The 12,735-nt window shown below is 38.4% G+C and overlaps 1 protein-coding gene across 1 annotated transcript in view; it reads right to left on the reverse strand.

The window, feature by feature from the left end:
• Dpp10 (dipeptidyl peptidase like 10) overlaps positions 1 to 12,735 on the reverse strand; it is a 696,690-nt gene that overhangs the window by 112,991 nt on the left and 570,964 nt on the right. Inside the window, exon 8 of the mRNA XM_004626368.2 lies at positions 2,513 to 2,633. Within this exon, the coding sequence (XP_004626425.1) occupies positions 2,513 to 2,633 (121 nt within the window). The remainder of the gene's footprint in view (positions 1 to 2,512; positions 2,634 to 12,735) is intronic.

Raw genomic sequence — 12,735 nt, forward strand, 5'->3', positions numbered from 1 at the left:
TTATTCTACTGAGCCGCTGCCCTGGCCCCATAGTTTATTATCTTTGAGACCATGTCCAAGTCACTTACTGTCCTGGATATTTGGTTTCTTGAATGCCTTGGCAGGCTTAAGCCCTATATGTTTATGGAAGCCCCTTGTATAGCTGGAATATAAGACCCCAGTGTATTGGATTTAATATGAGTAACAAAAATTTAATTTTTCCATTTCTCTTGAGGAATCTGTTAAATCTACAGGGTCACTCACAGAAGTTTTCATCGTGTGTTTTGTCCTTCCTCCAACCATAGCTCCAACAGGTTGTTCAGTCTCAGCTCAAATATATAGATTTCTATCACTTCATTATGAAAATTCCAGTATTTGTTAGATACTGGCATCTAATTTCACTCTCTAAAATTTCCTTGAAAACAAGCTTTGCCTGTAGAGCACAGGGCTAAAACATCTTGACTAAGGTTTAAGTCAGCCATACTGCTAGTCAACATTAAGCACACAGCCCGTTGCCTTACAAGTTCATGGAGGCTAAGGACGATACTGTGTTGTCCAATACAGCGTGTCCACATTTCCACTTCTCCTCCCTGCCAGCCAAGGCTTCTTGTTAGTGCTTGCTCACTGTGTCTGTCACCTCTATTTACAAGTCACTCCGACCAGTAGTCACAGAATCATCCTTGTCTTTTCTTAGGTAGCCCATCTGCTTAGCCACAAAGACCTATTTCAATGCCTCATCAGTTTTAGACTCCTCTCTCCTTCTAACTGCTTCAGCCTGAGTTCCATTGCTCGTTATCTCCTGACTGCGCCTAAAGAAACCATTAGAGCTGCTCACTTGTCCTTTTCACTATGAGATCCTGCTTCACACTATAAACAAAATGGTCCATTTTCATGGAAGAGCTAGTCTCATTACTCCCATCCTTGAAAAGCTTTTCTGGTTTCTCCACTTTTTAGCTGCAAAAGAACTGCAATGCCAGATTATTATAAGAGGTCACTACACATTTTCCTTACCGGCTTCCTTTTTTCTTAAATTTTACACTGGCATAATTTCAGGTGAATTCTCATTCCCCAGTCATGCACTCTGCTATTTAACACTTCTGTGTTTTACTTTTACTTTTTTATGTATTTAGTACAGGGTCTACAGGGTCTCACTTCGCAGACCTGACTCGTAGCCATCCTCTTGTTTTCAGCCTCCCAAGCACTGGGATTACAGGTGCGAACGACCACCTCCAGTCTTAGTCGCCTTCTCAGCACATCTTAGGGGCAGGGTCAGTACAACACACCAGAGATCAAACCCGGTCATTGAGCCTTCCAAAGCAGGTGCTTTAGTCTGCTGAGCTACCTGTGCAGCCCTACTTCTGTGTTTTGGTAAGCTGTTACCTCTGCTTGGACTTTCCATCCCACTGTCTTCTCATAGTAATGCTTCTCAATTTTTCATGTTCAACTAGAAGGTTTCACTGGTAGCAAAATGCTTGTGAATCCCTAAATTGACCTAAGTCTCACTTCTTTGTTATTCATAGAATCAATACCTTGTATACCTTGTAATGAAATACACTAACTCACTTCAAATCTTGACATGTTTCACCACGGTCATTGCAGATTCTGAAGTCCCCATATAAAACTAAGGTTCTGGGACTTCCCCAGGCTGTCTGTACCGAAAGTTTAGCTAGTGATAACTTGGTAATCAATAAAATAATACATGATTAGAAAAATCTTATTCTGTTCCTCTCAACTCACACATTCTCTGATGATAAGAAGTAACATGTCTTTGGAATTCATGAAATACAGTTTCACATACTCCAACATTTCTATGATGAAAACTTCATAGAGCTCTTGAACATCCAGCTCTTTTTTTCTTAATTTTTAGCTATTACCAAACATTATTCAATAGTTATTTAAAAGAACATGCAGGGGCCAGGGAGATGGCTCGGTAGAATAAGTGCTTCCCTGGCAAGCGCAAGGGCCTGAGTTCAATCCCCGGTTCTGCCAAAAAAAAAAAAAAAAAAAAGATAAAAGAACATGCAGGTAGGCTTTACTCTTCTTCCTCTTCAATGGATTTTAAGAAAAAGACAGACTCTTCCTAATGGGACTAACTAAACTCAAGTGGTGTTCATTCAGTTGTTGACAAGTAAAGACTTTTGTTTCTTTTTTCCAGAGTGTCTGAAAAATTCACAAACTATTTTCAGAGTAAGACGAGGTAACCACTCAAATTTATTTGCTAAGTGCCATCAAAAATAAAATAATCTATCTTGTCTGAACATTTGTGCATATTTTATGTATGCATATATAAGTACATATATATATACATATATATATATATAATATGTAATTTGGAATCATATAAGTAGATATAAATCACATCCAGGCAAAATATGAGCACATGAAATAATACAAAAGCACAAAAGCAATTTTGAGGGGAAATGAGAAGAAACAATGCTGTAAGTATTGTTCTGGAATGAACAAATTTTTCTTGTATAGTTTGTATAAAAATATGTCATTTGTATTCTCTTGAAACTAAATCTGTTCAACTCACCTTCATATAACCAGTCAGCAATTCCATTAAAAATAATTCCTTCTTTTCCAGAAGATGTCAGTCGCAACGAACTGCTCTTTATATCAGGCCGATAGTAGATATTATTTTCAAAAATATAAATCTGGATCAGGAAACATAGGAAACAAAGAAAAAAAAACACCCAACATGTTAGGATGCCTATTTTTATTTTGATACCAGAGAATAATCACTGAGTCGGTCAGTCTTTTATCATTGCCTGCTTTCAAACTGCTTTTATCTAATGTGCATATTTGCATTAAATTCTATTATTAATGGCTTTTTTGCCTATCATAGCCATATCAAGTTGTCACTTGGAATTATAAGGCACTGCATATTGATGCTTTTAAATTCATATTTCATCAACAATATTTCATCTGCTTGCTAATATCTCTCCCATGCTACAAAATTAGCTTGGCTCTAAGATAAAATTTTCACACTTAAGAGACAGATAACTGCAAGTAGATAGCATTTTAGTGACAGTCATCTGACTGAAGTGCTTCAATTGGGGGTCTTTCGCGAAAAATACATTTGGTAATCAATAAAATAATACGTCCTTAGAAAAATCTGATTCTGTCCTGCTCAACTCACACATTCTCTGAAAAGAAGCAACAATAAAATATCTTTGAACCGAGTGAAAAACAGTTTCGCATACGCCAACATTTCTTTGTAATTCTTTCTTCAGTCTCATGGCAATAACAATAACCTGTGTCTGAGGGTTGAATAGTTTCAAACACATTACAGAGTCTTCCAGACTAGAATCAACAATAATAGGAACAACGATCTCATGCAGGCAGATGTGTCTTTGCTACAGATAATTTGGAATAAAATTTCTTATAATTCACTATGCAGTTTCTTTAATGCCAAATGTTAAAACTGCTTATCGGTGTGCTGTTTGAACCTTCAATAGAACTATTTGTCCTCTGCATACTGGGAAGTAGGATTGCTGTTTAGACCAAATGCCTTTCTAAGAATGTGAAAGATGGTCCAGTTCCTGTGTGTTCTGCATGCTGTATCATCACATAGTCAGGAGGGCAAAACCCAGAAAGTTTGAAATGATTATCTAAGTAACTACAAAGCCTGAGACATTTAATCTAGATGTACACTGTGGGAAACAATCCAAATGTCTCACAAACTTCACTAGTATTTTACTTTCATACAGCAGACTGGATAACAGTCTAAGTAATCATTCTGTCAATACACATCTTATATATTATAGGCAAGAATACAAAAATGATGGTACAATGCAGTGTATAAAAGCATGGGCTACACAATGCAAAAGTTTAAATCTAAATATGTAGTGATCGTGCTAACATTCTTGATCGTCTGTCTTCTAAAATAAAATGTGACTAGTTAGAGAATTTTCTTTCAGATGACATAATAGTAATAGATGCAAGATAGATTTAGTTACTTTCAGAGTCCCTGATCACTGGGCAGTAAATAATTAAATACATAAATAAATAATAATAAAATAACTTTAATTATAGCCAACTACGGTTTATGCTTCAAATCTTTTGCATTCTACCTATTTTTTTTTTTTTGTCTTTCATATTGGTCCAGAAATTCTTTCTTGGAGAAAATCCCTTTCGGTATCTCAACCTTCTAACTGGACTTGCAAGCAGTTGTATTGTACATCGCCCACACCTCGTCTGCTGAGGACGTTATTAAGAGCAGGGCAGGGGGCCGGGGAGATGGCTCAGTAAGATAAGTGCTTGCCTGGCAAGCGCCAGGGCCCGAGTTCAAGACCCACTTCTGAAAAATAAAGAGCAGGGCTGCCTGGGACTGGCAAAATAGCTCAGCTGTCTAAGTGCCTACCTAGGAAGGAGCTGGGTTTACTCCCCAGAATCACATGCTGAGTTTGCCTTAAAACCAGGTGTGGTGAGGCACACCTGTAATCCCAGTGCTGGGGAAGCTGAGACAGGAGGATCACTAGGAGTCTGAGAAGTGTAGCAAGACCCTATACCAAATAAATAAATAAGGAAACAAATAAATATTTTTTTTTAAAAAATAAAGAATAGGGATGACTTCATTCAAAGTAACATGGTCCTAGAGTAACAGCTTTCCAGAGATGGAATCCTAAGTCAAGATGATTAATAAAACCTACACGACTTCAGCAGATGTATAAATTATCTGAAACTACTGACCAGTAATTGCACTTATATTTGAAGAACAAATTGCATGATATTTAGAGTCCATATGAAACTGACATCTGCTCCAAAGTAAAAGAACAACCAATATGGAACCAGAATGTTAATGTCATTCCTCTGCAAGATGTGTTATGTGAGGATGCCTATGAGACATGCAGGCAAAACTATTAGTAGCTGCCTTCACAAAAATATACATTTTTAGTTCCTGAGCCTATCTTCAGTTACCAAAGTATATTGCAACTCTGTCCACCACCTTGACAAATTGAGAGATCTTCATTTTCTGAAGTATTATATGGGCTCTTTTTTCTGACTTGCATGCACTTGGTTGCTTTTTCCACGCAACAAGAGAATAACTAAGATGCACAGTGTGCTAACCTATGGAGTTAGGAAATGTGTAATATTCCAAGAAATTCTTCCTCCTCCTCCTCTTCTTCCTCGTCCTCCTCCTCCTCTTCCTCCTCCTCCTCTTCCTCCTCCTCTTCCTCCTCCTCTTCCTCTTCCTCCTCCTCCTCTTCCTCCTCCTCCTCTTCCTCCTCCTCTTCCTCTTCCTCTTCCTCTTCCTCTTCCTCTTCCTCTTCCTCTTCCTCTTCCTCTTCCTCTTCCTCTTCCTCTTCCTCTTCCTCTTCTTCTTCTTCTTCTTCTTCTTCTTCTTCTTCTTCTTCTTCTTCTTCTTCTTCTGTATTTGATTGTTACAGGATCTCTCTATGAAACTTGGCCTCATGGTAATCCTCCTGCTTTGAGCTTCTCCTGTGCTGGAGTTAAAGGTATGTGCCACTAAGCCCGGACACTGGCCAGCCCAGCCCCCCATGGACCTGGCACAACATCTGGTGCCTACAATCAAAAAACGGGCCCTGTGCTTGCCTAATTTTGCCTAAGCAGGAGCTTTAATCTGCTGAGCTATCTTGCCAGCCCCATAAAGAAATTATTTCAACCAATGTGTTTGTCAATATGGTCCATTTACCAACTGACTGGATTCACTGTATATTACTGAAAAGCTAGAGTTTAAAAGAGCCAAGTTTAATTTTCTTCCTTCTTTTTCTTCTTCCACAACATCTACCAAATGCTCTAGATGTTAGATATTTCAGTAATTGGATTTCTGGATGGGGAAACATTGAACCAAAATCCTTTCTGTTCACAAACAGTATAGTGGATCTGTAATAAGAAATGAATATTTGATATTAAAAACAATTAAATTTCAGAAATCAGAGTCATCCCAGTATAAATTGTGGTTGATTCAATGAGTGAAAGATAAAGTGATGAATTCAATCTGTGAACTGTAATGCCATCAGAGGATGATAGCTTAGCATTGGAGAAATACTGTACTTGGACTGACTTTTGTTAAGGCTTTCATTCTGGCAAAATATGTGCAATTTTCAAAACTATCCCAGATAACAGGATTTTCTCAGAATGACATAGTGAAGTATCATTAATATTCTATTGCATTATGTAGATCTTGTCTTTATCCATCTATCAATAAACTTTTATGTTCTTTCCCTTCCTTCTTTACTGTAAGTGGTTCAATACATACAGGAGGAATGATACTTTTATGAAATCCTTACCTCAGTCCTTTGGGGTAAGTACAAAGAAGTAGAATTATTAGATCTACTTCTAATAATGAGGTACTTTTATTTATTTTCTTTTTTATGTATTTAGTACAGGATCTACAGGGTCTCACTACATAGATTGGACTTGTAGTGATTCTTCCTGCTTTTCAGCCTCCTAAGCACTGGGATTATGTATGTATTACCACGCTCAGTCTCAATCACAGTCTCAGCATGCAGAGGGAACACGGCCAGCACGGCAGGCCAGGCATGGAATTCCCAGCCCCTGAATGTGCCTAAGCAGGTACTTTAATCCACGGAGCTATATGGCCGGCACAATTTTATGTTATTTTTTTTAACAAATATTCACACTATTTTCCATTGTACCTATACTAGTTGCACTCCCATCAATAATGATTTTTTTTTTTAGATTTTAAGCAACATCTTTCTTTCTTTTGTATTGTTAATAGCCAATTCAACAAATATGAAAATATAACTCATTGTCATCTTGATTTGTATTTTCCTGATGATTAGTGATCACTTTCCTATTTGTGTGTGTGTTTCATATATTTGCAAAGAAACTACCACAATTAATATAAATGATGATGATATAACATCAATCTGGCTCATGAATTAAATGGATATATATCTGATAGCAATGAGGGGTGTTGCTACTCTGCAGCAGTACAACAGCTGGGCTCTCTCTGAGGTGGTGCACTTAGTGTCTCAGTGGGACAAGTGGGGCTGGTAGGGTCTGTGATTCAAGGGTCCTTTGGTACGGGTTCTGGGTTATGTGGATCCACACAACATGGAGCCCTCCAGCCTTTGCCTGTGGACATGGAAGGGTTCACAGTCACCCTACCCCCTTGCTGGCCAAGCTTCATGCACAGTTTAATGCTGCTAACCCTCCTTGGCCACCTGTTGAGCAGCCTCCTGAGTTGCCTGGTGGACACCAAGGACTGGGAGCCATGGGTTGCCAACAGCACCTAGGTGTTCATGTGGTACATGTGGACAGAGAAGCCCCAGGTGAAGCAGGAGGAGCAGCAGCAACAGCAGGGCCAAGGCTCTGACTGGGCTGTGGAGGGATGACTCCTTCGTTGGACTTCCAGCTGTCTTGGGCACACACCGTGTGTGACTCCCCAGGCCTGACCCCTCACCAGGGTGTGGCCCAGCTGCTTCTCCTTCCTGCAGACCAGCCATGCTGCAGCAGAACCCACAGGCCTGGGACAAGTTGCTAGCAGGGCACAGTCAGACTAAGGGATCAGGTAACTTATAGGGATTGTCCTGTGGGGGTTGGGCAAACTAGGCTGGTTGCTCCACAGCTGAGCATGTGAACAGTCTCTTTCCTCCAGAGTAAATACACTGCCCATCTGGAGAAAAGGGTTTTCAAGGTTGACACTATTAACATTTAATATGAGAGAATTATTTCTCTTGGGAAACTTACTTGTGAATTATAGAAAACCTAGCACCATCTCAGAGACAGAGAGAGAGAGAGAGAGAGAGAGAGAGAGAGAGAGAGAGAGAGAGAATGTGTCTGTTTGTCTGTCTGTCTGTCCGTCTGTCTGTCTGTTTCTGTGTGTGATCCTGGGAAATAAACCCAGGGCCTTCTCACTGAGCTATATACCAGTTTTTTTTGTTTTTTTGTTTTTTTTTTTTTTTTGGTTTTGTTTTTAATTGAAACTGGGTCTCACTAATTTGCTAATTTGTTCAAATTAGGGATGAATATGTGATCCCGCTGCTTCAGCTTCCCAGAATTCTGGGATTACAGGGACTCCTCACCACCCTGAGTGTTAGGGCTTATACCTAGCTATACCTCCAGGCTTTCATCCTCTTGTCAGTGGGGCTTCTGGCAGGCAAATGGATCACAGAATTTGATATCAGCTTTGTGTTTACATCTCAGTGTGATGTTGGGAGCTGAAAGCGGGGTCACTCAGATCATGCTCTAGAAGGGTATATGTACCCTGTCTCTCCCTGCCTTCTGCTGCCATATCATGGGCCATTTCTCCTCCTCCAAGATCCCTTCATATGCTGCCCTTCTTTCAAGCCAGTAATTTGGACAGAAACTTATGCAAACTGTGAGCCCAAATAAGCTTTCTTCCTTCAAGTTGTGTATGTCAATTATGCTCTAGTGAGGAGAAAGTAACTAAGACAAGCCAGCTAGCAACTCTGACTTGTATATTTAAAAGGCCAATAGTAATCTCTCCCTTAGGTATGACAACCAAAACTATCTCCAGATACTACCTTGTGTCCTTTGGCAAGGAAGAAGGGTGCAAAATTGCCTAAGTTAAGTTGAGAACTACTGATTTTGAAGTAAAAAAATTTCTTTGCATGAACATATGCTCCATAAATGCAATAATTTAATTCAACCTGTAAAAGCCAATTTGTTTCTTTCAATTTTTATTAGTTCTGTGCACATTTGTAGTATATAATAATTGCACCATCATGGAAGTTGGTATATGTACTTAACACATGTTAATTCCTCTTTCATTTCTTTTTTTACTTTCTTGTTGTCTTTTTGCAGTTTGTTATTTGAAAGAGCTTTGCCACGTATCTCTGGAGTTGTAAAGGTTATAATGCACAATGCTTATCTTCAGAAAGATTGTAATTTTATGTAAAAGACAGGTAAGTAAGAGAGATAAACTCAATGTTAAACCCAATGAAGAAAAAATGAGTATTACTCGGTTAAGCCAGGAGTGTCAGGTTCAGATGAGTGATGTGGTTCATAATGACTTTTACATGGACTTCATTTGCTCTGTATCATAATGAACAAGGAGTAAGATTCTACAGCACTCAGGAAGGAAGAAAGAAGAAGAAACTCTAGGATAAGGAAAAAGGATGTGTCCACACTGCAGCCTGACAGTTGTAGAAATATTTGGGGCAGAGTTAGGTAGCTTATCTATACATCCATGGTTATTTTGTAGCAGTGTGTGTAACTCACAGATTTAGACCGCTAACAATGTGATCCCATAGGACTGGAAATGTTTACCAGTATTTTGTATTTCTTACCAACATTTCATGCCTAAGTTGTATCTTTCTCCAATATGGACTGTGTAGGGCTCCAGGGGCAAGGAACACTGTGTAGGGGAGACAGAGTGCAGAGCTATCTCCAACTCCTGTGCCTGCCACACCAGTCAGTGGACCAGAAATGACCATGGAGCAGATATTGTATGCTCTTGTGCAACTTGGGCAAAAAATAGTGATTACTGTTAATTGCCTTTCAGCCTACCTCCACATGTGTGTTGTTTTCAAACAGATATTTATTGTGTTTCAGCAGATATAAAACATTTCTTATGTAACTCTTGAGTTTTTGCACTCATGTGTTTTCTTAATGCTATAGTAAAAATATTTTAAAAGGAAACTTTTGTTACATATATATATATATATTCACTTTATTATATTTTTTATAAGCAGCTCAAGATACTTTTTTTTCACTTACTGTGGCCCAGAATAGCCACAAGTTTGGAAAGCCATAAGGAATCACTTGGTGCCAAACTATAGGAAAATTGGAAGGCTAGATCAAGCAATTTTTCCAGTAATTAATGGCTTCACATTGTTTATGAGCAGGTGCATGATTCGATCAAGTCTAAGGAAATTTTCAAAAAATAACTGGTGGCATTAAATAATGGATGAGGGAAATGAGCAATTACTGGCAGAAGGCTAATTCCAGTGTTCTTCTCAGTATAATCAGGGACAGAGTGAAGTCATTATTCTTAGCGTCTGTCTAAAGGCTTATGTGGGAAGGATTTCACTTTGGAAGCCGACGTCTTAGCATCTTGTGTTTGGATCCTTTCAAGTGTCATCCATCGCAGTCAGTCACGGCAGCTTCCTCAGCTTCATTATACTTGCTTCAAATCAGATAGCAGCCCAAGCTTTTGTCTTATAGTAATGGTACTTGAGCTTTAGACAAGCAGAAACTGAGTTCCTTTGGCTTCTAGCCCATCAGCCACAATCCAGCTGATTCAAGCCAGCCTAGTTCAACTCTGGCTCTAAAATGTGTGTAAAGTTTGATCATTTGTTTTACCGGGAGAAGACTTCAATATTCAATTGCATCAGCTTGACAATTTCTTCATGAATACAAAATATTTGTTAAATAGTTTTAATGCAATATTATTTGGAAATAAATCAGGTACATGAGTTTTTACAGAGATGTAAAGCTGCTATCCAAGATGGATTTTTTAAATAAATAGCAGTTATATTATATGCATAGCAAAAAAACACATAGTTATATATATAGTGTTTTTATATGATAGCAAGATCAGGTGCTTTGAATTTCATCATGAATTGATGAAAGACATTTATAACTTTTTAAAATATGGAAACCTTTGAGATATTTAAGGCATATTCATTTGAGTCCACTGAACATTGAAGAAAAATTCCCTTCTTTAAGCAAGATGTAACATTTCACATAGGAAACTTCTCAGGAATTGCCATTTTAATACTTGAAGTTAAAATACCTCAATAAAAGTGCTTGATTTATATAACTTTAATATTTTGGGAACTGGAATAATATAAATCAAAACAAATTTCATTGCTTTTAGAATGGTTGAAGTGAACTACAGAGCCAATAATAAGTGTTGCCAGTTACATGGAGCAACTCAAAGTGCTGAGCACAGGTAGCAGGAAAATAAATTGGTTCAACACGCTATAAATTTTACCAATAGGTTTACCAAAGCAGGACATATCTTTGACTGAATGAAGAGAACTCACACCATTTTTCTTATACCTAAGAGAAATACAATGAATATAAATCAATGAATGTGTAAGTAAATCGGTAGAAGGCTCACGAGGTAGCTCAGTAGACTAAGCGCCTGATTAGGCAAGCTCAAAGAGCAGGGTTCGATCCCTGGCACCTCATGCTGCACCAGTCTCACTTCCAGGAGCACTGAGTCTGCCAACCTGACTTGGTGGGATGGTGCAAGCCTGTAATCCCAGCGCTGGGAGGCTGAAAACAGAAGTATCACTAGAAGTCCAAACTGCAGAGTGAGACCCTGTACCAGATACATTCAAATAAATAAATAAATAAATAAACTGATGGGTACACGTACATATTTCTTGGTCTATCACATACACCACACACACACACATACACACATTCATACCAATGTTCATATTTCTACTAATTACAACAATATTTATTTTGAAAATTGGGTGGTAGTTGCCATTGGAAGCATGTAGGTACTGGGAAAGAGCAGCACAGGGGGACTAAAAGCTTTCAGGGTATGAATAAGCTTTGATTTTGCCCTGGGATCCATGTATACAGGATGTTCATAAAGATCAGTTCTGTCTGTTCTGCTTCCACTATGCTAAACCAAATTGAAAGAGAAAAAATAATGATGTATGGATATTACATCAACATGCAAAACTCATTTAAAATATTACTATAATGATTTTTATCAAAATTTCCCTGAAAGCCAGAATGTAGCATTCAATTTTATCTTGAGAAATGCCATTTCCCTAATTTGTCATTATGTGATAAATCTGTGGGTCCATTTAGATAGCACAAAGTAAAGCTATGAGCACAAGTTAAATAGTTTGATTACCTCTGACATTTGGCCTTAGATAAATCTCTCTGTTGGTTATAAAGTGCTGCTTCCATTTCACTACAGAGCCATCCCTGGGATACTGAATAACTCATTCAAATCATTCATGTCACCTTTGCATCAATATCTGACATTCTAGAAATAGAATCACTATCAGGGAACTCTCTCCTTTGACATTTGCAATTATTCATATCAGGAAGCCATTTCAAAAGTTCTTACTTCTTAAAACCTTTACAGAATATTATGCATTTTCAGAAAGAGAAATGTGTCCCTTTGCCTTAAATTCATAATTATTTAAGTCACTTCAAAGCCTCAAAGTGTGATCTTTCATCCATGCTTTTTTTAGCAGACAAATGAATACCAGAGAGAAGAGTGAAAAGACAAATGCCAATCAATGAACATATCAGACTGATTCGTAATGACATCAGTATAAAATTCATGTAGCTTAAATGAGGATCTTATAATGAACAGATCATTCTGATAAACAAAAATACTAAAAGCGTATTTATACACTCTGAGAAAGTGGAACCCACAGATAACGAAGACTCAACAACTTTATTACTTCTACAAAAATGTCCATAGGTATTAATTTATCTGTGCACAAATTGAGGATGACTTATATACCACTTGGTGCATCTATATTCTCACCTCTCCACCTCACTTCTTTTGTTCCTTGAATTTTCCTTTACCACTTCATCTTCTTGACTAATTTCCTTCTTCTAGCCCTTCATCAAAAACCAAGTACAGGGTTGGCCCAATAGCTCAGGGGACTAAGGCGCCTCCTTAGGCAGAGCACAGCGGCTGGAGTTTGATCCATTGCATGCCTTTCCGGCCCCACCCCAGGGGTGCACTGAGACTGCAATTGAGTCTGGGGGTGGTGGGGCACGTCTGTAATCCCCGCACTTGGGAGTCTGAAAACAGGAGAATCACTATGAGTCCGATCTATGTAGGGAGACTTTGTAGACCCTGCAATATATATA

This window comes from Octodon degus, unplaced genomic scaffold, assembly GCF_000260255.1.
Source record: "Octodon degus isolate 3935 unplaced genomic scaffold, OctDeg1.0 scaffold00014, whole genome shotgun sequence".
Classification (NCBI taxonomy): domain Eukaryota; kingdom Metazoa; phylum Chordata; class Mammalia; order Rodentia; family Octodontidae; genus Octodon; species Octodon degus.